This window comes from Magallana gigas, chromosome 4 (assembly GCF_963853765.1).
Source record: "Magallana gigas chromosome 4, xbMagGiga1.1, whole genome shotgun sequence".
Taxonomy (NCBI): domain Eukaryota; kingdom Metazoa; phylum Mollusca; class Bivalvia; order Ostreida; family Ostreidae; genus Magallana; species Magallana gigas.
The window spans coordinates 45,856,077-45,883,062 of NC_088856.1; the positions used below are offsets into that span (position 1 = coordinate 45,856,077).

Sequence of the window (26,986 nt, forward strand, 5' to 3'; positions counted from 1 at the left end):
AACTCCGTTAAGATGACGATGGGATAATTGATATCCTCTACAAGATCCTCTCTTCGCGACAAACACGGATAAACAGGGCAATAAGGTCACACAAAGAGACATACATTGCTGCAAGGAACCTTTTTCCTCAAACAGAGGATCCGTGTCAGGAATAATATTGTTCATGTTCGGAACCTGCGAAAAAGCATTCTGTAAGAGATTTTGCTCCGCAAATGTAAATATTAAGAGACACGTAGAAAAACTGACAATTCTAGTAAAGGATTTCATGTTGAAATGAAGTCACAAGGGAAATCGTCTCAACACGTATCTTATAAAGCATACGAACTGATTGATTCATCATTGATGCTGAAAGTTTAAAATCGATTTACTTATTTTATCCAATCATTAAAACAGTTTGCATCTTTAAGATAAAATGGATATCTAATGATAAGACAAAAGGACTGTGTAGAAAGCACCTTTGGGGTACATTTTCATTTTTTATGTTGGTTGCATTAATATCAACATGAATTTTATCCTTGATTTTTAAATTAGCTACAAATGCTTTATGGTACTATAAAACTGATTTCGGCCATCCAAAGGCAGTTTCTGAGCAGATGTTTTAAGAAAAAAAAATATATTGAGAGCTATTATATAAATAGTGCCTGTTTGGGAGGGTAACAGTTGAAATTGACACCCCAAAGAAACCATTGTCAACCGACGCGAAGCGGAGGTTGACAATGGTTTTCGAGGGGTGTCAATTTCAACTGTTATCCTCCCAAACAGGCACTATTTATATTATTATACTGAATGTCTTAATTTTAGAGATTTTTTTACTGCTTTTTTTATAGAAATGAAGTGAATTCCACGGAGAACCGTACGCGCATGATTTACGCGCATGTAACAATTCGTTGTGTTACCCGTTGCTAAGTGTATTGCGAACGCTGAGGATAGTAGAACGGATTATCAACTGCCTCTAAACCTATCAGATTTCAGTATTTAACATTAAAGTATTACAAAACATAAATGTTAAATTATCACTTATACTGTAGTGTTATTTGAAGAGGCACAGCGCTCTGTGTTTCCCATTAAGAGTATTATTTAATTGTTTTAAATTGAGAAGACATTTTTTTTAATTATATTTCTCCAAAATTTGAAAATAAATCACACAAATTGACTAAAGCGATGTATCATCTTTAATCTTACTTGTTATTGCAAAAGTAGAAAACATATTGAAATCTCTTTTAGTTTTGACAAGAACTGAATATACGGCATTACTATGGTCTATGTGTATCTATACTACTATATTAAAATAATAGACTCGAATTTTTTGTCTTTAATACCGAGAAATCGGAAGAATACTGTCTTTTGTTTTATATATTTTAAACATCATTGGTACTTGAAGATTACCAATTCGTTTTTATTTTTTCTCACTTAAGCTCCGCTAATTAAAAATCAACGAAAGTTCCTCAAAAAATCCCGGAAATCACCTGGATTTTTTGGATTTTACAATCTTGCGCTTGCGCAAAACATTCACGCTAACGGGATCTTTAGTTTATGTTTCCACAATATCACATCTGCATGAATAAACTCAGAAATACGGGTAAATTTTCATTGGACTTTTGCTATATATTCTGTTCATATATAATAATGATTTCTTATGAGAGAACGTATAAAATAACAAATATAGATGTACATTTCAACTAAGTACTTACTTTTGTCTTCGTGATGACAAAAAATATTTGATTACATGCAAAAAAGTTACATTATATTTGTTAGGAGAGTGAAGAAGATAGAATATGTTTTATCATTAAAAATAATGCCCTATGGACCCATTTTTACAAAGAAAATACGTGTACATTGGTAAAAAAGTGTTGAATTCTTCCATTCTATGGATTAAAATGTGTAGTTGAAAGGTATTTGCAGTCTCAAAAAGGTTTGTTGTGACGAATTTGACTGTTATTTTCAAGTCAACTTCATTAACTTTCTCCAAAAGCGTTCCGGAGCGATCCTGCAATTTTCTGCTACACTACGGGCATTCTATCTGTGATGAGGGCCTTTCCCGAGACACAGATTATTAAAAAAAAAAAAAGGAAAGTGTAGTGAAATTAATAGCATTAGTGTAGGCTTATAGCTTCGTTATGTAAATGTCAATAATAACGTGTGTCGATGTACCTATTTCGGAAATGTCCGATATGCAATGTCAACCCGTGCACGCACGGGTCAAAGTCTAGTTGTACTTAAACTACTACCTGTATCATGCAAACACATCTTGCGCTGGAAAAAATCAAAGTAACAAAATAACCAAAACCTATATTAGGGCAATAAAAAGAAACTAGGTATTTTATATCAATTTTGGCAATTTTATTCTCAGTTTACATTCTTTAGCAGGAATCTCTGTGTACAGATTTAATAATTATTCATATTTAAAGCTTGAATAGTACGATTTTTTTTTACCACATTAAAGGACTAAAACCAGAAACCATGAAAGTCGTCTCTGTCTCTAAACTGAGTCTTGATGTAATCAAAGGCAACAATAATTGCCTTTTTAAAATAATACATTTTTTCCCTATTTGTTCTATTTATACAATTCTCTAAAATTTAGCATAGAACTGCGTGCTTTGACATTTTGACGGCGCGGAATGACTTCAGAAGTTTTTCTTTTAAAGGAACGATCAGCATTTAGTATCATTGGTCAGTCCTGTTCATGTAATGCGAATGCATTACATACATGCAAATAACAAACATAATAAAAAAAGATATATAGCACTGGTTTATTAATTGCATAGTAAAGAATGTAGTGTAAGGCGCAATGCGTGCGCAAATAAATAGTAAAATTTACCGGATGCCTCATATGGACACAACTGTAATCAGCCGAAGACGATCAGAAAATGTCACATCCTGAAATCAAAGATTGCACTAATGGACAAATACTTGATCATTCAGCCTCTTTAATCTCAGACTTATCGATTTACAGCGATATTGTATTCTCTACGAGATTACAAAATTTTCATCGATTTAGAATATATATTATATAAATTTAAAACGATTTGAAATTGTTGAAAAACCATCACATCAAAAGAAAAATGGTAAGCAAGGGCTTTTGATTTTTGTTTTGTTTTTTTGCCATTAAAAAATTAGCAATAAAGAAAAACAGATTAATATTTCAAAGAAAAGTTTCTTAAAAGACTACTCCTGGAATGCAGTAGTGACGTCTTAAAGTTTACTGTTTTATCCCCCTGAAATCTAAAGGCAATGAACTCCCATGCATTAGCAATCAAAGAGGCTACATTTGGAATAAAATGAAAAAAATACCAGCAGCCTCTTTTCACGCATTTATTTATGATAGTGAGGGTGCTTCTACAGTTGGATTGAAACTTAATTATTCTTTTAAAAGCACAATCCTATGATTTTCCTTTTATCTTTGAAATGAAAATATCTTCTTTCGAAATATAAACGCAATATTTTTTAGCTAAATTCGTACACTATTTTTTTATTTAAAAAAAATGGTTTAACATGCTTTTCATCTTTTTGCAGACAAGTAAATTAAAAGAATAATTCAGATTTTATTTTTTGGTAATTTTTTTTTTTTTTGTATATCGGCATGCTTTCCATATGGAGATTATAACAAAAAAAATACCACTGAAATTGTACTATTTGACAATATCTTAATGTCATTTATGCATGTAAAATCGGTTAGGGGTGTTTCATTTTTCATTGAAATAAAATGCTATATATTTTGAAAAGTTTGATGTTTTGGCAATGAATTAGCATCAAAATATTTATTTGAACACAGTGTTGTTATATCATTAAGAGATTGATGGTTTAAATTAAGATGCTTGTGTCTATTTTCATCAGTTTTTTAAATTTATTTACAGTTCGCAAAAATAGTTGAATTATTTAAAATGTAGTTTTTGTATCATTGTATCATTCTGGCAGTTAATTAATACTTCTGTGTGTATTATGCATTTAGTTTTATTCTTAAAGTCAAGAAAATACCATGAAGATGTTTATAGATATGACTGCATATCACAATCCGATGTTATTGAAGACCAATCCCGTGTTAAGATAAAACATATTTCCATCTCACTTGAACTAACACCATTCAATCTAGACTGCTCTTGGTTATGTCTAAGCCCTTGATTTGTTCACCTTTTTTGTAAAAGAACTCAAAACGCATACAATGTAACAGATTGCTTTTAAATCCAAAAAAGGAAGCATTAAATCTGAGTAAAAGTCTAGAGAGATATGCCTTTTGTGCTATGTCAAGGTTACAGTAAATTCACTCTGGCAATATGCAAATTCGGCATAAAATAGAACATCTAAGAACTGAAAGTAGTTGAAGCTAGGTCCTTCAGAAAGGACAATCCCTTTGTTTCTTTTTTTTTAGTTCTTATGCTGACAACCAGGTAACACTTGTGGAAGAAAATAAATTGTCAAAGATATTTACTTTAAAGGTAAACCCAATTGAATATCGATTCGTCGGCGAGGTTTTCTGGTTGATGTCTTGTTTGCATACTGCGATAAACTTGCGACATACTCATAAAGATGGATATTTCAAAATGGAGTGCTTATTATCCGTCCGACTCAGAAAAGACATTTATTAAATATCTTCAAAAGGAAATAATTTCATTATCTTTGTTTACAACAGTTAGGTGTCGCTAGATTATAGTTAGGTGTCGCTAGATTAAAGTCAATATGATATGATTGGTTTTATAGATTTGTTGAATTTCTAATTTCGTTTTTCGAGTCTCGAATAAGCTTTATTAACTATTGCTAGAACAAGATATATTTAAATATGCTTTTGAATAGTTAGGGATAGAGTCCGATTTCGCACTGAATGCTAATTAAAAAAAATATCCAATAAATGAATAAAATCCAAAACAAAAACAAACAAATTAACAACCAAACGAAAACTTTCCACATAGAAGCATTAAATGGAGTGAACTACTGGACATTGAATATTTATTACGTCATTTACAGTGCATTATGAAAATAACAAACAAACTATTGTACCTGTACAATATTATTTTAAAAAAATGTCTCATCACATTTTTATAATAGCCTTTCCGGTGTTGCGTCCTTCAAATAAACCCATAAAAGCATCAGGCATCTTTTCAAATCCTTCCGTCACATGTTCTTTGTATTTAATTTTGCCCTGAAAGGAAATAAACAGGACACATGTATATTTCTTTCGATTTAATATCAAAATGTGAATAAATAGGGATGGATGGCCGCGTTAGCTGGCTATGTAAATTTTTCTTTTTACAAATTATTAATTGATTGTAAAAAATATAAGTAAATTTTACTTAATTCTTGTAAATGTACATCAGTGTGTTAGATAAAAGAAACAGTCAAATCGTCTCCTATGGGAATTTGAGTCCGACATCTTCATGATTATTTCGTGCAGTTCATGATTTTTCTTAGGTCGCTTTAGGTTTCGACCAATCGATAAACGGATTGAAATAGATTTCAGTCCTGTCAGTTTCTATAGCTGTTCTATAAAGCTATGAATAAACCATAAGTTTTTCGTAGGAAATAGAGGGAATCATACTCGGTAGAAGTAGATATAAAGATATTACTTCTGAAATATTCAGTTTTTAAAGGTAAGATGTTCGGAGTTTTTCTGTGATGAATAAAAGGTATGGCGGTAAATCTGAAAGTCGGTCTGATAAGTCATTTTTGTTTTGTCTAAACTGCAGTGCTCATAAATCTGTCTTTTACTCATTAACAATTTTTAGTTGTCTAATTAGTCATGGACTCATTGACAATTAAAAATTGTTAATTAGTAAAAGAAAAATCCATGAAAGAAACAAGTACAGATTGAAATTATTATCTCATTTGTTTATAAAAAAAACTAATTATTAAGATTTTATGTTTAAGCTTTCTGATGTTTGCATTAATTTAAAAAGCCGTTTCAAATTTCCCAACACTCTGAATCTTTAAAATATTTCTTTCAAATCTTAGATTAAGATAAAAAAAATCAGCTTCAGAAGTTTTAAGTTATATCAGCATTCAAATAGACATGATTTCTTGCAAAAATAAGAAGCTTTTTGGTTCTTTTTCAATTTTGCGCATCCACTTCTATCCTTATTGAAAATGAGTGTTTCCATAATGTATTCAAGTGTAATGATATGTTGTTTAGTCCAAGGGCCTTTGAACATTGTGATTGTATATTTCCTAGATACATGCAAATATGTCTATTCACAGAACGCAGTACATTTCCATTTCCAAGCAAGCATTATGAATTTTTAACGTCACTGTTTTCATCTAAGCTGTGGTTGTATTCAGAAACAGGTAAAATATGCGCATTTTTTAATTAAATGCCATCATTTACAAGTTCACCTTAAACTACATTAGATATTCGCGTTGCTATCTATAGTCGTTTTATTACTGAAGTATAACCGACATGTGACAATTAGATTTATTATACTTTCATGTTGAATACTGAAATATGATTGGTTAAGACGCAGTTGGTAATCCGTTCTATTACCCCCGGCGTTAGCAACACACTTGGCAACGGGTAACACAACGAATTGTTACATGCGCGTAAATTATGCGCGTACGGTTCGCTGTAGAATTCCCTTCATTTCTATATAAGAGCAGTTAAATTTTCTTTAAATTAAGACATTCAGAATAATAAAATAAATAGTGCCTGTTTGGGAGGGTAACTGTTGAAATTGACACCCCTCGAAAACCATTGTCAACCTCCGCTTCGCGTCGCTTGACAATGGGCTTCTTGGGGTGTCAATTTTAACACTTACCTACACAAACAGGCACTATTTATATAATATGCTTGAAATTTTAAGCTTAGAGTGATTTGTCAGAAGTTCTTTTGATCTAATGAAAGTAAAAGTGTAATTTTTTCAGTATGTATATCTAGAACTAATCTCTGCCTTAAATATTTAGTGAAGTAAAACCATTGATATGTGAAATTGAATAACACATCATCACATTCGTTTTTTATTAAAAAATTTATCGACAGCAACATTTACTACATAGCTGAGTGGACAAAGTGTCAGGCTTGTGGTCCGTACATCCCGAGTTCGAACCCCGCAGGGCTTTTGTTGCTACTTACAGCACTAATTTTTTAGATATTCATTTTTTAAATTTTCAAACAGCAAATATTTCGCTCATTATATATCATTATATCTTTCATAATCAAATAATTTACTGTTTAATTTGAGTGACTTTTTTCCTGTTATTCCACCTCAAACAGCCTCACCTCTTTAATCCATTGGCGCATTGCAGTTTCCCCTTCTTCCCACCTTGAATACCACCTTAAAACAATGAACCCCTCTACTCTTAGCTGGGACTTCAGTATGCTAAAGAAAGGCAGTGGTCCTATTCAAAGAGAAGAAACAATTTTAATATTAAATTAAATATTTAGATTGATCATGCTTTGCATTGAATGCAGAAAACCCAGCTTTTATATATAATGTGATTTGATCCTCTTTCAGCGCTCATTAACATTAGTATTGAATATTAAATGAACACACATTGATTTAAAAAATGGTCTAATTAATTAATAGTCAAAAAATCTCAGAGGAAATACATCAATACATCTATCTATATATTTAAACAAGCGTTTTTTACTGTTAAGAAAAGAGCACAAAAGGAAATTCAAACGATATTTTGTTGTTTGAAATACATAAAGTTAATATAGATATTTATCAATATAGTAGGCATATTTTAACAGAAGAGAGATAACTCGTGCAGTGATACACTAACCTGTTGGTACACTGGTGTCGTTATAATTGGAAATGGAGCCACAAATTGAAACTCTACCAAATGTCTTCATATGGGTCAGGACCTTAACAGTAAACATACCACCAACCTGAAAAAAAGATAAATAAAACATTCTTATTTTAAAAATATTAATTCAATTAAAATTGTAATCAAGGATTAATTTATAGGAAAATCCAAGTTTAGGATTCTGACATTAAATATATTGAGGTTTATGTACAATCTGATTAATATTCAATCTTCGATCCCCTCCTTTTTTTGTATTGTCGCTATACGAGGATCAGATAGAGGGTATGTATTTTTGACATCTATCTTGAAAACACGGTAATAAAAATTCGTATAATGGACTTAATTTTGAAAATAATGAGGGAAACCAAACAAAAGTTTGATATGGAAATAAAACTGATTTATCGAATAGACCTGTAAGAGCAACTATAAAAATACTTATCAAGTAAATAAGTTTTTATACTAAGTAACATTAAGAACTAACTTTTCTTTCAAGTAAACACGGAAATGCATTTACCGTTGAGTAATTTGATAAAATGTTTTGAATTTAAAAAAAACCAGTTTTTCGGCTGCAAACTTAACGCGTTTTGAATTTATTGAATTGAAAAGATACACAATAACATATAAAGACAATGAGGACCCGAACAGTCCCTTAAATCATACATTATCAAAGTAGCAGTCGACGCTGTTGTCAGGAGCAGCTTCCTTCAGAGCCGTGTCGACATCTGTTTTCTTGTAGTTGTAGGCAAAGTCAAAGCCCAGTTCTTCCTTGATCCACTTACACTTCTCCTCAGTTCCGGCGAATCCAATCACTTTGCATCCCTGAAGAAAACAAAGATAAGGGGGTTGCATTCATTTAAATGAATCAACGAGGGTCGGGATAAAAATGATAAACAAGGTATAATGTAAATCATCTAAATTCGCGATGAACAATTTTTTTGAATGGTATTTTTGGTTGTTTTTTTTTTTATGGTAAAAGTGTTTGGAAACAATACTTTTTAGAATAAAAATTAATTAGTCTGTTTTATTCTGAATTTCATTTTGGGGCATCGATTACTTCATGAAATTCTCGAAAATTGAGCCTTCACGAGTTTTAATGATTTTGCTGACAGGTGACCTTGATTTTTGCGATCTGTCCCACCAAGCTCCCGACTGCCCCCGCGGCACCGCTAACCACCACCGTCTCACCTGCTTTCGGTTGGCAGAGTTCCAAAAAGCCAAAATAAGCCGTCATGCTGCAATGAAATAAATAACAATTATATGTACATTGTTACGCACTGACTTTTTTAAAACAGGTATAAATTAAACATATAAGAATGAAAATAATCCTAAACGTTTAAGCATCAATGTTTAAGACATACTTGCTTTTATATTTACTACAAAAATCGTATGCACTTTCAAAAAGTTGAGATATCTAACAAACACGTGTACCACGTCACTTGTATATTAAGATTTGTTTAGAATACAGCATTTGCTTTTGCGACAAAAATTGTATTGATTCCTAAGGCAAGACAAGGTGAGAAGACATCGATGTATTATTAATGTTACTATGATTATATCAATTATAGAATTGAAAAATTACTCTTTTTACCCAGGCATACCCATGGCTCCCAGCATGAGAGACAAAGGGAGGTCACCCATTTCTGCTGAGCGGGAAATCTCTTTCTCGGCGTCTTTTACCAAGGTGTGCGTGCGCCATCCTGCACGCATGCGTACGATCGAACCCACGGGGTATTTGGCGTTCTTGCTGACAATTACCCTACCAAGAAATGACATAAGAGCTGAAAATCCCCCACATCTAGTTTACGATCATAAAAGTTTCTTTTATTTTCTTTCTTTCTTTCTTTCTTTCTTTCTTTCTTTCTTTCTTTCTAAACAATCCTTAACATACCATTACCACTCCATGTAAAGCTTTTATTTTCCTGATAGAAAGTAAGATTTAATACAATACAGAATTTTTCTGTGACAAAACTACTTGTTTATCACACATATTATCACACGTATCTTGTATCACACATTTTGCATACTTTGCGATTTGCTCTCCAAAAAGTGTATTGCCTACTGCATTCCCGGTCTCAGCTCCAACTCTGTAGAAAATGTAAATAAATAGAATAAGTAAAACAAACATATGGTTCCTGAAGATATTATATATAAGCAAATTATACTCTATGTTCAACACATGACAACAACTTAATGTACTACTAAAAATTGCCGTGAGTTATAGCAATCAAACATATGAACTCTACTGAAACTGTGATATGACTGATTGTTTAAAGATTTTGATATTGAGAATAAATAACAGTATACTATAACTCCTGTGTAAAACAAAAAATCACTATAATGTAATGTAAAAAACAAAACAAAAAATCCCCGAAATACATTTGTATATTTTTACACATATTGATTAATCTTTTGGCTGGATGACAACATATTAATTAATATCAAATACCACGAGAAACGATGTCAATTTAACGTTATCTTAAAAAGTTACCTCATGTATGGATCAACAGTCAAATAAACTGCTTCACACAACAGCTCTGAAATAAAAGGTATAAGTTGATCAAAACAGCCCGCACTCACTCTGTCTGTCTGTCTTTCTGTCTCTCTCTGAAGGGTCCAATCATTTAAGTAAATATAATTATGCATTAATACTGTGGAATCATTAAAATTCGTGGTGGCTCAATTTTCGTGGTATTCGTGGGTAGCCCTCGCCCACGAAATTACATCCTCAACGAAAACTAATTATAAAAGGTTTGATTTACCTACTGAGACTGAAAACTGACTCATCCACAAAATTAGATCCCCATGAACAAGCAAAAAACCAACAATCCACGAAAATTGGCCCCCACGAAATTAAATGATTCCACAGTAGACTGTACCACCCGATTTCACGTTATCGTTAATGTAAAAACTTCTGACTTCTGACTAGATGACATATTAAAGCCATTAAGGAAATCAAACCAACCAACCAACCAAAAAAAAAAGGATTATGAGAGACTGGGTCATCAACATGTGTGATAAACATGCTTAACGTCTAACGTGTCCGATTATATTTATTTGCGATTAAATACTGTTAAGGAACCATATTTGGCTTTGTATTCTATATAGCGCTTTTGGGGGAATGCGGTTTTCGCTAAATCAAGTTCATCGATAAATGCTATGGATACATGTACATGTATCAGAATAGTCACAACTAGCAACACGCTAATTCAAATCCGCGCTAACTGGTTCAAAAACTAATTTCCGCCAAATATTGTACACACCAAATATAATACGTTTACAGTATACTACATGCTTTTTAATAACAGCTATATAAATAGAATGCGAAAGGTATTCCCTTCTCAAAAACTGCACAATGATAATAAACAATCAATTGCGTGTTTTACAAGTTAAGTTTTTATCACCTTATGAATAGCGAGTGGGACGGTGGCACTTAGGTTTATTTAGGACAAACGTTATCGTATTGTTTGCTCAGCCCGATTGTCAACATTTAGAACATGTACGTGTCTAAAAATCGATAGATAATTGTTAACAAACTTGTCAATTCAGTGGAAATAAACCTACCTCCATCATTCAATTTTTCTGGAATATCTTCCTTAACAAGCTTGAAGTTATCAGGGGTGACTTTTCCGATGAATGGCTTCGCCAACGTCCACTTCTTGCAGAGAACCATTTTTTTTTCTGGAGTCGGTGGTACGTAAAGCAGATATACTTGGACACGACGCACGAGAAATCACAGCAAGATTAAGATAACCGCGATATCAAACCGACCACCTTTATATAACAAACCTGCTCAGGTGACATTCCGTAGTGGCTTTATTTGTCCTGGGGCATTTCTTAGGACAATGGGAACCTTAGAAGGAAATGTTAGGAGTTTTTGAGGATACCGGAAGATTTATGATGAGGACCGGGACATTACATGTAAGAATGTAAAAATCTATTATTTGTAGAGGAGAAATAAGCCCAGACATCGTTAATAAAATTAAAAAACATCATTAACCCATTTACATGAATATAGAGAAATTGTTTAATATAATTAAAATAACCAAAGTATAATGTAGGATAGATCGTTATAGAAAAAATCATTTATTTAGTTAGAATAAAATACAATGGAAGAAAGAAAAGTTTAACTTGGTTGTATATTAACTACTAAACATATCCTACTTTTACAAGGGTGAAATTAAAAAGAAAAATTATGTCAAAGAAAATTCCACGCACTTGCTGAAATGTCCAGTGAAAAAAATTCGATTCCCTCCGAATTGATCAATTTTATAACAGCATTTCAAATTAAAATATGCCCAAAAAAAAATAAAAAAAAAATTGACGGAAGCGGAAGAATGGATTGATTTGCAAAGAAAGGGGAGAGGGGCATGATTCTCTACCTTTTGACAGTAATTCTTTTTTATTATTCTTTATATAGGAACATGTTTCGTTTTTTAGTGGAATTGTAAAACATTGATAATGAAAGTGGACATTCCTAGTGCTCTGCAACGTTCCTACCTCCTCCCTTTAAACTTCGTCATTGAAAATTTCGGTTTCATAAATTTAAGGTAAGTTTATTATGTTTATATTGTTGCGTCCTATCTCCCTGCTCTGCACTTTCAAAAAAGTGATACAAAATTCCTAAAATCTATTTTATTTTTTAAAATCTCAGATAATGTGTGAAGATTTTTCATTATGAAAAAAAACAAAACAAACCAAAACAAGATTAGTCAGATTTGAAAGTTTATTCGTCCATTATCAGACTAAAAGATTATTTGTACAGGCGATAGCGGACTTCGGACTGTCGAACTGAAAAGCAGGAATGCGTATGCACCGTGTATCCATTCCGCGATGTCAACCTCGTATTTGTAGAGATTGAATTGGAAAAAAACATCCCAAAACCGCTATATAAATGGCTATACATCACGTTTAAGGCGTTCAACAATAACTTAATATTAAAAGGACATGGTCACGATTTAAGTTAAATTTTTATTTTTCTGTTTTTATTATTTACAGTGCTTTATGAATGCATTTCTAATGATTAAATGAAATTTGGGTGCCAGTCGTTTAGGCAGGATACAGGGTTCGCAATTCTGCGTCATGTAAACAGGGCTCGTGCCCTGTTTTTGTTTAAATAGGTTCAATATACCAGTAAAAATCTTTTTTAAACTGATTTGTCTATCCTCTTATTCATTTTTAACATGAATTAACAGTTCGTATCGTTTAACACATTCGTTTTGTGTTTAAAACTAGAATTTTCACTTCAACATTCAAAATGTAAACAAAAGCTTTGTTAAAATAGTGAAGAATTGTAAGCTCTGTAATTCACTTATAACTCAACAAATGACACTCAAATTTTGGTTGCCTTTTTTAAAATGCATTACGGAAGCATTGTAAACACTTAAATCGAAAAAATAATTTTTGATCGAAATCATGACCATGCCCCTTTAATGTGCATATAAGACTAAATGATAAAATCAATAAACGTAACAAACGAATAACGGAGAGATCGTAATCGTCTTTTCCCTCAGTTGAACTCAATTTACAAAGATTTTTCAAAACAAATAATTTTTTTAATATAAAAATCGAAATAGATTTTTAGTAGGAACTATTTCAAAAGTATGTTTGTAATACTTCTCTTCTTCAATTAAACATAATGGGGAAAATCGTTCTTGTGAGTAAAAAAATATTAAAAAGAATATGCAATAGATTCTATCCAATTTGATATATATGATACTTTATTTATGATAAAATACTTCAAATCTTAAGCACAGGAACGGTTTATCTCTATTTTCAATACGGGCATTAAATCAGATCGGAATTAATGTAAAGGACTTGTTTATTGGCTCAAACTTTGTTAACTAATCTATGTAGATGCTTAAGAGATAAAGTACGAGTTTTCGTGAATGTTGCAGAATAACCTCCAAGGTCGAGACATGTTGCTTTGAAATATAAAAGCCGAGGCGTTAGCCGAGGCTCTTATATTTCAAACAACATTTCGAGACCGCCCTTACCAAAATATTGACCTGGCAACATATTCTTGCAGCAATATTGCAGCAAGATTTTGGCAATACATTGCGGCAATGTTGCTGGAGTAACGTTTTTCGTATGCAAATGAGATTACGGCAATATTGCCAGAAAGATGTTGCCGCAACATTTTGTTGCAACAACACCTTTCTGGCAATACATTGCGGCAATATTGCTTCTGTATCGTTTTTCGTATGCAAATGAGATTGCGGCAATATTGCCAGAACGATAAAGCCACAACATTCTGTTGCAACAACAATTTTCTGGCAATACTTGAGATTGCGGCAATATAGCCAGAAAAGTTTTGCTGCAACACCTTTGCATCAGAAAATTGATATATTGCAGCATTGATATTGGTTCAATGCGTTTTCTGTGCTCTGGCATCACTGGTACAATATATGCAACAATGTATGTATATTATATTAATCTACAAATGAAAAAAAAATTAATTGCTGTTACATTTTTATTTTTTTTAACAGATAACATGCCAAAAATTACCACAAAATTGCCACAAGAAAAACATTTTGCATTAATATCGGTACTATTTAATATGAAAAATACAGTTGGTAATTACACAATATCAAAGAAGTAAAAAATTATTTTATTTAACATAATATGCATGCTTATTTAAAGGACACCAGTTAAAATTAATAATCTATAAATTTAACACGTTTTATAAATACAATAAAAACAAATATGATGAACAAATCATGATGAAACTAGACTAAAAATACTCTGCCGATCAGTGACGATTTGTTGCTGCAGATAAACATGTATTGCAGTTTGATTGACACAACGCGCACAGACGGATATGGACAAAAGTTCACTGTTTATCGTAAGCGAAGCTCAAACCATATAGCACAACCACTTGCTGTATTACGATTGATCGAGGCATTCGTCCTAGGCATTCCAAATATCCTTTTTTTGACAGTCGGAGTCTCGTTGGCATTCTGATTTCACACTTAAACAATCACAAGAACAGCAATCAGAATATCACAATAATATCCACATTGGAATTCAGCACTGTTGTGTATATGTTCCTCTCCATAATCTTAAACAAATTACGTCATCATTCTTTTTTGGTTGCCAGTTGCACCATTCATTTAATCAGTAAGGTGACAGCTTTTTCGTGGTTTTCTTCAGGTCTGTGTAACCCAGGGCAGACCAACTGGGAAGATAAATGGATTTCATATAAGCACATTGGCAATTGTTTTCATATTTTAAGCAGTTTCTAAGAAAAACAACTTACTATTATTAAAGCTACAATTAAATTGCTCTACTAACTCAGAGAAGAACATGAATTCTTTGTTGTGTATGTCATATATATAAATGTTAATTTTATAAAATGCAATTAGCTGTATGGTTATATATTTTCGAATTATAATTTTCTAAATTTGAAATTGTTAAAATAAAGTTTTTTTTATTATTTGTTCATACAAGTAAACATTAAAAAAAAATAACGGGCGTTTTGCTCGATACTCGGTATTGTCTTTTTGTCTTAGGATTGGTCTCATGCGCGGATCTGGGGGGGGGGGGGGAGGTTGCCCTAGAGGGTCAACTCCCCCCCCCCCCGCAAAATTCAAATTTCTTTAAATTGCATTATAAAATTACCAAAAATACGCCTCGGACCCCCTTCCCCTGGCAAACTCAAATAATCGTCGGACCCCCACCCCTCCCCCCTTGGAAAAAAATTCTGGATCCGCGCATGGGTCTTAAACAGTAGGTGCGTTCAGAGTTGTACCGTTGGTGAAATTGAGATTTACCGCTGGCAGCATTTGGTTGCCATCGGTGAACTATGGTAGTCAATGGTCACCAAGTGCTGTCATTTATAGCAATTTGTATAGGTAGTACCATGAACGATTTTTTGTCAAATTCAAACAAAATGTAGCCTTTGGTTACACTTGGTTACCAATTGTAAATATCTGAACATATAAAACAGCTGAAAATAAACAAAGCACATTTCTTCTGTGAAGTGTGACTGTTTCCCTTTAAAACAGCTCCATAGAGTGATTTAATAGGCTTAAAAAGTCATTATAGTACAAAACTTTGATGACAAATTTGTAAAATTCTTAATTATATAAAGATGTCTACAAAATGACTTCCAATCCATTATTAAAACAAATACAATAAACATTAATTGCAAAATTGATAATAAATATTTAACGCCAGCAAAAAAGTATATTAACTAGAATCAATATTAACAGGAGCTTGGACTTGGATAGTTGTATCAAACAGTAATGTGACATAGCCCGGCATGGATCTTTGAAATCCACAAGATTTGTCTAGCTTATATATAAGGCAATTTCTACGCAATCTGTGCATATTTCACTCGATATCAACACCATTTTAACTTGATTTGATGCAAGAAATAGTAACGTCCTAAAAGTCCAAGCTCTAATATCAAAATGCCGGTTCTCTATCACATACTTTCTATAATAATATAATGTTTCTGGGTATAGAAGCGGGTTCTAGTAGACCTCAGTTGTCTTAGATTGTCTTTAAAATATTCATTCAATAAGATATGCATATATTGTATTCTAAAGTCTTTATTCACATCAGTTTCTATAGGCATCTTATAACCCGCCATGTTGAATGAAAATAATGACGTCACCTACTAAACTTGCCTAAGCTCTAGCTAGGCTGCTGGTAGATTTGGTGACCTCATTTGAAATTGAAAGTATACCAATGGTCAACATTGCTAACCAATTGCTACCATTGGGAACCATTTGTAGACATTGGTGACCGATCTTGCCGTTGGTAACAATCTGGTGAACTCTGAACGCACCTAGTGTTAAAGTAAACCCATTTGTATAAAGGTAGATCGCAGTCTTTCGGTTTATATTCTTATAACAAACATGTTTAAACTGCCATTCAATGAATATATTTTTATTGCTAAACTTACTTTTTCAAAAGCGTGCTCATGCAGGTGGTGCAGGGGATGTCGATACTCGATTCATTCACTCAGATTCGTCCTCCGTTCAGCCGTTGATTTTTTCACAGATAAACACTCCATTGACAGTGTATTTTTTAACCTTGTTTACAGATAATTCCCATATTTCATTTATTTCACCATCTCCAGTGATGGCAAGAGGCTCAATGGCAGACAACATGGTAGCATCGAATCTGAAAATTGGCGGCTAGCGATTTGATCGACCAATCAGCGCGCGCGTAACCTAACATTGAAACAAAAGTAAAAGTGGAAATAAACAGCATACGAAAAGTCTTAATTCAACATGCATCGAGCAGTTTAGATGCTTAAATCTAAGTAGACTGATATTTTAACTTAATTAAAAAGAATATACCGTTACAAAAGAACAGACAGGTCGGTATTCACGTAAAACATGAGTTGGGGGGGGGGGGTGATTCAAACAGTCTTTTATAGTAAACCATCGTAACCATGCATAACAGTTTTATGCGATTGAAGGGAATATATTTGGATTTTTTAATTGATACTTTCTTAAAATAAGACTTTAATCATAGAAAATTTATTAGAATAAATTGTTTCGACTTATTATTATTTTGGGGAAAAAAATACAAAGAAATTCATGCATGCAATTATGATTGACAGTTTTAGACTTGTGCTGAATGTGTAAAATTTTATATGTCTACATTCTGGTAAAGTTTTTGCAAGCTCAGTAAGCATAATCAATCAGAGGAAAAAGAAAAGTTTGTGGTAAACTTCTGGCAAATTTGGAGGTGTTTTAATTTAAATCATATCTAATTAATTGACAATTTGTTTACCCCCCCCCCCTCCACTGCTCGGCTTCTCCTTAAATTAAAATGTTTATTATTGTTAGAAAAATTAAAATGAAATATCTTCAAAAGGAATTAATTTCATGATCTTTGTTTACAACAGTTAGGTGTTATAGTCTATATGATATGATTGGTTTCTAAGATTTTTTAAATCTCGAATTTCGTATTTCGAATCTCGAATAAGCTTTATTAACTATTGCTAAAACAAGTTATATTTGAATAGTGATTACGCTTTTGAATAGTTAGGGATTGTGTCTGATTTCGCATTGAATGCTAAATGAAAAAAAAATATCCAATAAATAAATAAAATCTAAAAACAAAAACAAATAAACAATCAAACAAAATTTTCCACATATAAGAAGCATTAAATGGAGTCAACAACTGGACATTGAATATTTATTACGTCATTTACAGTGCATTATTAAAAAAACCTAACAAACTATTGTACTTGTACAATATTATTGAAAAAGATGTCTCATCACATTTTTATAATAGCTTTTCCGGTGTTGCGTCCTTCAAATAAACCTATAAAAGCATCAGGCATCTTTTCAAATCCCTCCGTCACATGTTCTTTGTATTTAATTTTGCCCTGAAAGAAAATAAACAGGACACATATATATTTCTTTCGCTCTAATATCAATACGTAAATAAATAGGGCTGGATGGTCGCGTTAGCAGGCTATGTAAATTTTTCTTTTAACAAATTATTAATTGATTGTAAAAAATATAAGTAAATTTCAATAAATTACTGTAAATGTACATCAGTGTGTTAGATGAAAAAAACAGTCAAATCGTCTCGTATGGTAATTTGAGTCTGACATCTTCATGATTATTTTGTGCAGTTCGTGATTTTTCTTAGGTCGCTTTAGGTTTCGACCAATCGATAAACGGGGCGTGTAGATTTCAGTCCTGTCAGTTTCTACACATGTTCTATAAAGCCATGAATTAACCATAAGTTTCCGTAATAAACAGAGGGAATCATACTCGGTAGATGTAAATATAAAGATATAAAGATATATAATATATAAAATATTCAGTTTTTAAAGGTGAGATGTTCGGAGTTTTTCTGTGATTAATATAAGGTATGACTGTAAATCTTAAGTTCGGTCTGATAGGTAATTTTTTTTAAGTCTTAACTTAGATTAAGATAAAAAAAAACAAAACAGCTTCAGAAGTCTTAAGTTATATCAGCATTCATTGACAAATAGACATGATTTCTTGCAAAAATCAGAAGCTTTTTAGTTCTTTTTTTATTTTGCGCACCCATTTCTATCCTTAGAAGTTATTGAAAAAGAAGGACATGTCTCCATAATGTATTTTAGTTTATTATACTTTCATGTTAAATACTGAAATCTGATTGGCTAAGACGCAGTTAGTAATCCGTTCTATTACCCTCAGCGTTAGCAACACACTTGGTAACGGGTAACACAACGAATTGTTACATGCGCGTTAATTATGCGCGTATGGTTTGTCGTAAAATTCTCTTGAAAATTAAGACATTCAGTATAATGAAATAAATAGTGCCTGTTTTCGCGTCGGTTGACAATGGTTTTTTCGGGGTGTCAATTTCAACAGTTACCCTCCCAAACAGGTACTATTTATATAGTATTGATATGTTTTTTAGTCCAAGGGCCTTTGAACATTGTGTTGGTATATTTCTAAGATACATGCGAATGTGTCTATTCCCAGAACGCAGTACATTTCCATTTCCAAGCAAACATTATGAAAGTCAATGTTTTCAGCTAAGCTATGGTTGTATTCACAAACAGGTAAAATATGTGCATTTTTCATCACTATCCATCATTTAACAGAGCATCTTTAACTACATTAGATATTCGCGTTGCTTTACATGTAATATTAACACAAAAGCGTTGCAATTTCGAAATGGGTTTATGAAACATTACTAGCATACTCATAAAACCATATTATTAGTGAAGCGAAACCATTGATATGTGAAGGTTGAATAACACATCATCACAAAATAGCTGACTTAGATCGAAACGACATTTCGTTTTTAATTTTATTAAAAGAATTTAACGTCAGCAACATTTTCTGCATAACTGAGTTGATAAAGTGTCGGGCTTGTGGTCCGTCCATCCCAGGCAGGGGCTTTTGTTGTTACTTACTGCATTAAATTTTTACATATTCATTTCTTTTATTTCCAAACTGCAATTAATTTTTCGCTTATTTGACATATGTACAGTTCATGTATCATTATATCTTTCATAATCAAATAATTTACTGCTAATTTGAGTGACTTTTTTCCAGGTGTGTTATTCCACCTTATTCCATCGTGTGTTATTCACCTCTTTAATCCATTGGAGCATGGCAGGTTCCCCTTCTTCCCACCTTGAATACCACCTTGAAACAATGAACCCCTCTACTCTTAGCTGGGACTTCAGTATGCTAAAGAAAGGCAGTGGTCCTATTCAAAGAAAAGAAACAATTTTAATATTAAATTAAAGATTTAAATTGATTATGCTCTGCATTGAATGCAGAAAGCCCAGCGTCTATATATCACGTGATTTGATCCTCTTTCAGCGCTCATTAACATTAGTATTGAATATTAAATGTATTGATTTACAAAATGGTCTAATGAATTGATAGTCAAATAATCTCAAAGGAAATACATCAATACATCTTTCTATTGATTTAAACAAGTGTGTTTTACGGTTGAGAAAACTCGTGCAGTGATATACTAACCTGTTGGTACACTGGTGTCGTTATAATTAGAAATGGAGCCACAAATTGAAACTCTCCCAAATGTCTTCATATGGGTCAGGACCTTAACAGTAAACATACCACCGACCTGAAAAAATACAAATAAACTACTAATATTCTAATTAAAATTTAATATTAATTCAATTAAAATTGTAATCGAGGATTAATTCATAGAAAAAATCCAAGTTTAGGATTCTATTATTAAATATATTGAGGTATATGAATATCAACTGATTAATATTTGATCTTTGACCCCCTATTTTTTTGGAATGTCAGATAGAGGGTATGTATTTTTGACATCTATCTTGAAAACACGGTGATAAAAATTTGAACAATGGACTTAGTTTTTAAATAATGAGGGAAACCATACAAAAGTTTGATATGGAAAAAAAAAACCTGATTTAACGTATAGACCTGTAAGAGCAACTATAAAAATACTTATTAAGTAAATAAGACCAAGTTTTTATACTAAGTAACATTAAAAGCTTAGTTTTCTTTCAAGTAAACACGGAAATGCATTTACCGTTGAGTAATTTGATAAAACGTTTAAAAATTAAAGAAAAAAAACAGTTTTACGGCTGCAAACTTAACGCGTTTTGAATTTACTGAATTGAAAAAAATATACAATAACATACAAATCTGAAGACCCCGAACAGACCCTTACATTTTTATTTTGACTTTTGATATTGTCATTTCTTCGTAAAAACTGAAATTTTGTGTAAAAATTTCACAGGAGAGGGCGTTTAAAGTTTGTAGAACTTGGGCCCGATCCGTTTGTATATACAATCTTAGCAATAGAATATGTTTAAACCAAACCAAACCAGTCCCTTAAATCATACATTATCAAAGTAGCAGTCCACGCTTTTGTCAGGAGCAGCTTCCTTCAGAGCCGTGTCGACATCCGTTTTCTTGTAGTTGTAGGCAAAGTCAAAGCCCAGTTCTTCCTTGATCCACTTACACTTCTCCTCAGTTCCGGCGAATCCAATCACTTTGCATCCCTGAAGAAAACAAAGATAAGGGGGTTGCATTCATTTAAATGAATCAACGAGGGTCGGGATGAAAATGATAAACAAGGTATATTGTAAATCATCTAAATTCGCGATGAACAATTTTCTTGAATGGTATTTTTGGTGTTTTTATGGTGAAAGTGTTTGGAAACAACACCTTTTAGAATAATAATTAATTAGTTTTTTTAAATTAAATTATGAATTTGATTGTTGGGTATCGATTACATCATGAAAATCTCAAAAATTGAGCCTTCACGAGTTTTCAATGATTTTGCTGACACGTGACCTTGATTTTTGCGATCTGTCCAACCAAGCTCCCGACCGCCCCCGCGGCACCGCTAACCACCACCGTCTCACCTGCTTTCGGTTGGCAGAGTTCCAAAAAGCCAAAATAAGCCGTCATGCTGCAATGAAATAAATAATGATTCTATGTACATTGATTAGCACGGATTTTTATTTAAACACGTAACTATTAATTAAACACACAAGAATGAAAAAATAAACGTTAAAGCATCAATGTTTGAGACATACATGTACTTTCTTTCATATTTACTACAAAAATCGTATGCACTTTCAAAAAGTTGAGATATCTAACAAACATCTGTACCACGTCACTTGTATATTAAGATTTGTTTGGAATACTGCATTTGTTTTTGCGACAAAAATTGTATTGATTCCTATGGCAAGACACGGTGAGAAGACATCGATGTATAATTAATGTAATTACAAGTATATCAATTATAGAATTAAATGATTACTCTTTTTACCCAGGCATACCCATGGCTCCCAACATCAGAGACAAGGGGAGGTCACCCATTTCCGCTGAGCGGGAGATCTCTTTCTCTGCGTCTTTTACCAAGGTGTGCGTGCGCCATCCTGCATACATGCGTACGATCGAACCCACGGGGTATTTGGCGTTCTTACTGACAATTACCCTACCAAGAAATGTCATAAGAGCTGAAAATCCCACATATCTATTTTACGATCATGAAAGCTACTTTTATTTTCTTTCTTTCTTTCTTTTTTCAAAACAGACTTCAATATACCATTGCCACTCTATGTAAAGCTTTTCTTATTTTTCTGATAGAAAGTAAGATTTAATTCAATGCATGATTTTTCTATGATATAACTACTTGTTTGTCTGTTTTATTGCCAGAAGTATTTTGATCACACATTTTGCATACTTTGCGATTTGCTCTCCGAAAAGTGTATTGCCTACAGCATTTCCGGTCTCAGCTCCAATTCTGTAGGAAATTTAAATAAATAAAATAAGTAAAAGAAACATTTAGTTCCATATAATATTATGTTATTAGCAAAATATACTCAGTGTACTACACAGGCCAATAATTTAATGTCTTACTAAGAAATGCCGTGAAATCTAGTTATCGAAAGTTTGAACTCTACTGAAACTGTAACATGAATGATTGTTTAAAGATTTTAATATTGCAAACAAAATAACACTATACTAAAACTCCTGTGTAAAACAAAAAATCACTATTATATAAATAGTGCCTGTTTCGGAGGGTAACAGTTGAAATTGACACCCCGAGGAAACAATTGTCAACCGACGCGAAGCGGAGGTTGAGAATGGTTTTCGAGGGGTGTCAATTTCAACTGTTGTCCTCCCAAACAGGCACTATTTATTTTATTATACTGAATGTCTTAATATTAGAGAATGTTTGATATTGCTTTTATATAGAAATGACGTGAATTCTACGGCGAACCGTACGCGCTTAATTTACGCGCATGTAACAATTCGTTGTGTTACCCGTTGCTAAGTGTGTTGCTAACACTGAGGGTAATAGAACGGATTATCAACTGCGTCTAAACCAATCAGATTTCAGTATTTAACATGAAAGTATTATAAATTTAGAGTAAAAAAACCCTAATTACATTTGTATATTTTTACACATATTTATTAATCTTTTGGCTGGATGACAACATATTAATATCAAGTACACACCACGAAGAACGATGTCAGTTTAACGTTAAGAAAATTACCTCATGTATGGATCAACAGTCAAATAAACTGCTTCGCACAACAGCTCTGAAATGAAAGGTATAAATAATCATTAATTAAAACGGCCTGCCCCCTCTCCGTCTGTCTGTCTGTCTTTCTCGCTCTTTCTTTCTTTCTCTCACTCGGTGTCTCTCTCTCACTCTGTGTCTGTCTGTCAGTCTCTCTCTGCCTCTCTCTCTCTCTCTCTCTCTCTCTCTCTCTCTCTCTCTCTCTCTCTCTCTCTCTCTTTCAAGTTTAAGGGTCCAATCATTTCAAGAAACACAATATTATGCATAAATAGTACTACCTGATTTCGCGTTATCGTTAAAGCTTCTTCTCAATTCTGACTAGATTATGTTTTAATAGTAATTATTAGATACACATAAACATATTAATTAAAGCAATAAAGGAAATCAAACCAACCGAAAAAAGGGAAAAAAAGAATAATGAGAGACTTGGTCATTAACACGATATACATGCTTATCGTCCAACGTGTTCGAAAATATTTATTTGCGAATAAATTCTGTAAACGAACTATATACTGTGTACATGTATTTATCTATAATTTATCATATACATGTAAGGGTGATTTTTTGTTTATTTATTGCTACAAATATAACTGAAGTACAAATCACTCGAGTCACCGGTAGTATGTGGTTGTCATTTACTACAGCACATCCCGTATATTTAAAATCATGATCTGGAATGTTTTCTTTTCTCATTTTTAATTGGTTTTAAGTTTAGCCGTAGATTAGTTAACAAATCAAGAGGTGTTCAATTAAAAGGGGTGTTCCTATAACAGAAAATAAGACGTTAAGGCAAGCTCCCGACATTTGAATCGGATTGTCAGTTACAACATCACGTCTGTTTAGGAATAAAAGCACATGACCAAAATTGATTTGAATTTGATAATATATTAATCGATTAATAAATCTATTTGGTAAATTATTTTGAATTTATCTAAAAACAAATAAATTAAAAGGTACCCATTTACGATTTCAGATCACAAAAAAATTAACTTCACGTTGAAAGCACCGATAATTTTCTAGGTCCGCGTAACTTAAGTCAGCATTCTTTTTTTTTTTAATTTAAAAAGGATATAAAGTTGTTTAGCCATAATGTATTTATATCTAAACATACTCTATTTTTAACGTCTCAGGTAACGATCCCTCTCTCTCATCTCTCTCTCTCTCTCCTGAGAATCACTTAAAGCTATGTAAGGTCCAATATGTACCCAATGTTTCAAACATTTCATAAAAAAAATCAAAATAGTATCACCACGAATTGTGTGAACATTAATAGTTTACAATGTTTAAGAAATCGGCGATGCAAGTTTTGTCGAAAACCAAAGAGATGGTCTTAGAAAGGAAATTAAATTAAAATATTTTGTAACTGTTTTAATAAGAATAACAGTTTTAAATCTTAGTATGTGTTATCTAATCCCCTATGAAAAAATCTAACAAAATATTGAAAATAACTGGTCAGCGATAATCTCCGTCCGTATTCATCGAGAGACATTAGGTCAATAAGCCGTATATGGAAGTTGCACGCTTATTGCACGGTACGGTTCAACCGTAAGGTTCGTTTCTTGCACGGAACGGTACGGTTCGTTTTAGAGGTGTAGTAGCACGTTTCAGGGTTTGTATTTGTACTTTGTATTTTAAATAGCGCTTTTGGGGCAATGCGGCTTTTGCTCAATCAAGTGCATCGCTAAATGCTATGCATACATGTATCAGAATAGTCACAACTAGCAGCACGCTTATACAAATCCGCGCCAACTTGTTCTAAAACTAATTTCCGCCAAATATAATACGTTTATAGTATACTACATGCCTTTTAATAACAGCTATATCAATAGAATACGAAAGTTATTCCCTTCTCAAAAACTGCACAATGATAATAAACAATCAATGGCGTGTTTTACACGTTAAGTTTTTATCACCTTATGAATAGCGAGTGGGGGAGGGGGGCACTTAGGTTGATATAGGACAAACGTTATCGTATTGTTTGCTCAGCCCGATTGTCAACATTTAGAACACGCACGTGTCTAAAAATCGATATATAATTGTTAACAAACTTGTCAATTCAGTGGAAATAAACCTACCCCCATCATTCAATTTTTCTGGAATATCTTCCTTAACAAGCTTGAAGTTATCAGGGGTGACTTTTCCGATGAATGGTTTCGCCAACGTCCACTTCTTGCATAGAACCATTTTGTTTCTGTTGTCGGTAGTACGTAAAGCAGATATACTTGGGCACGACGCATGAGAAATCACAGCAAAATTACATAACCGCTTTATCAAACCGACAATCTTTAAATAACAAACCTGCTCAAGTGACATTCCGTAGTGGCTTTATTTGTCCTATGTGTCCTTGGAGGACAATGGAATATCACGGTTTACTGAAACTTTAGACGGAAATGCTAGGAGTGTTTGAGGATACTGGAATATTTATGATGAGGAACGGGGCAGTACATGTGTAAATGTAAAATTCTATTATTTGTAGAGGAGAAATAAGCTCAGACATCGTTAATAAAATTAAAAAACGATATATACCCATTTACATGAATATAAAGAAATTGTTTAAAATAACTCAAATTTAATGTAGGATAGATCATTATATAACAATCATTTAATAAGTTAGAATAGAAAGCAATGGAAGGAAGAACAGTTTGACTTGGTTGTATATTAACTACTAAACATATCATACTTTAACAAGAGTGAAATTAAAAAAAAAAATCTGTCAAATAAAATTCCACACACTTGCTCAAAATGTCCAGTGAAAAAATTTGATTCCTTCCGAATTCATAAATTCTACAACAGCATTTCAAATTAAAATATGCCAAAAAAAAATGTGACGGAAGCGACAGTATGGATTTATTTGCGATGAAAGGGGGAGAGGGCATGGTTCGTTACCTTTTGACAGTGATCCATTTTTTGTCATTCTTATATAGGAACATCGTCATGTTTCGTTTTTTAGTGGAATTCTAAAACATTGATAATGAAAGTAGACATTCTTACAACCCTTTAACCTTCCTCATCGATTATTTCGGTTTCACAAATTTAAGGTTAGTTTAGTTTGTTTATATTGTTGCATCCTATCTCCCTGCTCTGCAATTTGAAAAAAGTGATACAAAATCCCCCCAATTTTTCTTTTAATAATACGTCATGATAATTATGGATGGGAATTACCGCCAAAATTATATGTATCTTGCTTTTATTCTTCTCATGCTTACTTCTTTATTCTTCATTACATTTACACTTGCATGTCACTTTATTGTTTTCATATTCATGCTTATCCAATTTCACTTTGATTCTCTTTGATCCTTCATTGTTTGCTTAATTCTATGTTGCAACATTCTCTTCTTATTCGTGTAAATGCTTTCTTCTATCTCTGTTACAAACGTGAATTCAAACACGCAAACCAGAAAGCACTTTCAATAAAGACGAATACAAGTTGCATGAATTTAATGCTGCATTATGACGCCAGGCGGCAGTGTGTGCGCTACAATTGTTGCTCCCGAAGATTTATTAAAACGAAACTAACAAATGGCATAAATTTAATAAATTCGGGGGGGGGGGGGGGGGGTCTGAGAGATAATTTTGTACAAATTTTTATTGGTTGATTAAATAAGTGTGAATTTCCCATGGGGGGTGGATCCGATCTCATTCTAGATCCGCAATGCAATGATGTACCATATATATATGCAGTAACAAATTATTTGCAAATTATTTGCAGGAACGCTTAATTTTTAGAAGAGGAACATGTCA

General features: G+C 32.6%; 2 protein-coding genes and 1 long non-coding RNA gene across 4 annotated transcripts; 1 reads left to right on the forward strand and 2 right to left on the reverse strand.

Moving 5' to 3' along the window:
- Positions 1-4,927: 4,927 nt before the first annotated feature.
- Positions 4,928-11,429, reverse strand: LOC105332331 (prostaglandin reductase 1). The gene is made up of 9 exons (XM_011434887.4): positions 11,293-11,429; positions 10,220-10,265; positions 9,756-9,815; positions 9,320-9,487; positions 8,846-8,963; positions 8,392-8,550; positions 7,708-7,813; positions 7,202-7,320; positions 4,928-5,134 (listed from the first exon to the last, which is right to left on the reverse strand). The coding sequence occupies exons 1-9, from the start codon at positions 11,399-11,401 to the stop codon at positions 5,024-5,026; spliced, it is 996 nt and encodes a 331-aa protein (XP_011433189.3). The 5' UTR covers positions 11,402-11,429; the 3' UTR covers positions 4,928-5,023.
- An 83-nt stretch (positions 11,430-11,512) lies between these two features.
- LOC117682986 (uncharacterized) lies at positions 11,513-19,897 on the forward strand. The gene is made up of 3 exons (XR_004597225.2): positions 11,513-11,649; positions 12,169-12,278; positions 19,758-19,897. It is a non-coding gene; the product is annotated as an uncharacterized lncRNA (long non-coding RNA).
- LOC105333322 (prostaglandin reductase 1) lies at positions 16,646-25,525 on the reverse strand. Of its 2 annotated transcripts, XM_066082578.1 has the most exons (10): positions 25,321-25,525; positions 23,219-23,264; positions 22,402-22,461; positions 21,985-22,152; positions 21,504-21,621; positions 21,050-21,208; positions 20,193-20,298; positions 19,796-19,914; positions 17,939-18,079; positions 16,646-16,910 (listed from the first exon to the last, which is right to left on the reverse strand). In XM_066082578.1, the coding sequence occupies exons 1-9, from the start codon at positions 25,427-25,429 to the stop codon at positions 17,969-17,971; spliced, it is 996 nt and encodes a 331-aa protein (XP_065938650.1). In that variant the 5' UTR covers positions 25,430-25,525; the 3' UTR covers positions 16,646-16,910; positions 17,939-17,968. The 2 variants fall into 2 exon arrangements, with proteins under 2 accessions (XP_065938650.1, XP_011434531.2); XM_011436229.4 differs by lacking the exon at positions 16,646-16,910 and having other exon boundaries at positions 17,872-18,079.
- Positions 25,526-26,986: the final 1,461 nt, after the last annotated feature.

What these genes read in the sequence shown, in the direction of transcription:
- LOC105333322 (XM_066082578.1), bottom strand. Translation starts at nt 25,429, where the DNA reads ATGGTTCTATGCAAGAAGTGGACGTTGGCGAAACCATTCATCGGAAAA. An exon ending in GGAGCCATGGGTATGCCTGG is followed by an intron (nt 21,622 to 21,984) that starts GTAAAAAGAGTA and finishes ATTTCATTGCAG; the next exon opens with CATGACGGCTTATTTTGGCT. An exon ending in TGCTCCAATGGATTAAAGAG is followed by an intron (nt 18,080 to 19,795) that starts GTGAATAACACA and finishes ATTTTCTTTCAG; the next exon opens with GGCAAAATTAAATACAAAGA.
- LOC105332331 (XM_011434887.4), bottom strand. Translation starts at nt 11,401, where the DNA reads ATGGTTCTCTGCAAGAAGTGGACGTTGGCGAAGCCATTCATCGGAAAA. An exon ending in TTTGGAGAGCAAATCGCAAA is followed by an intron (nt 9,488 to 9,755) that starts GTATGCAAAATG and finishes ATTTCTTGGTAG; the next exon opens with GGTAATTGTCAGCAAGAACG. An exon ending in GACAGATCGCAAAAATCAAG is followed by an intron (nt 8,551 to 8,845) that starts GTCACCTGTCAG and finishes TGTTTTCTTCAG; the next exon opens with GGATGCAAAGTGATTGGATT.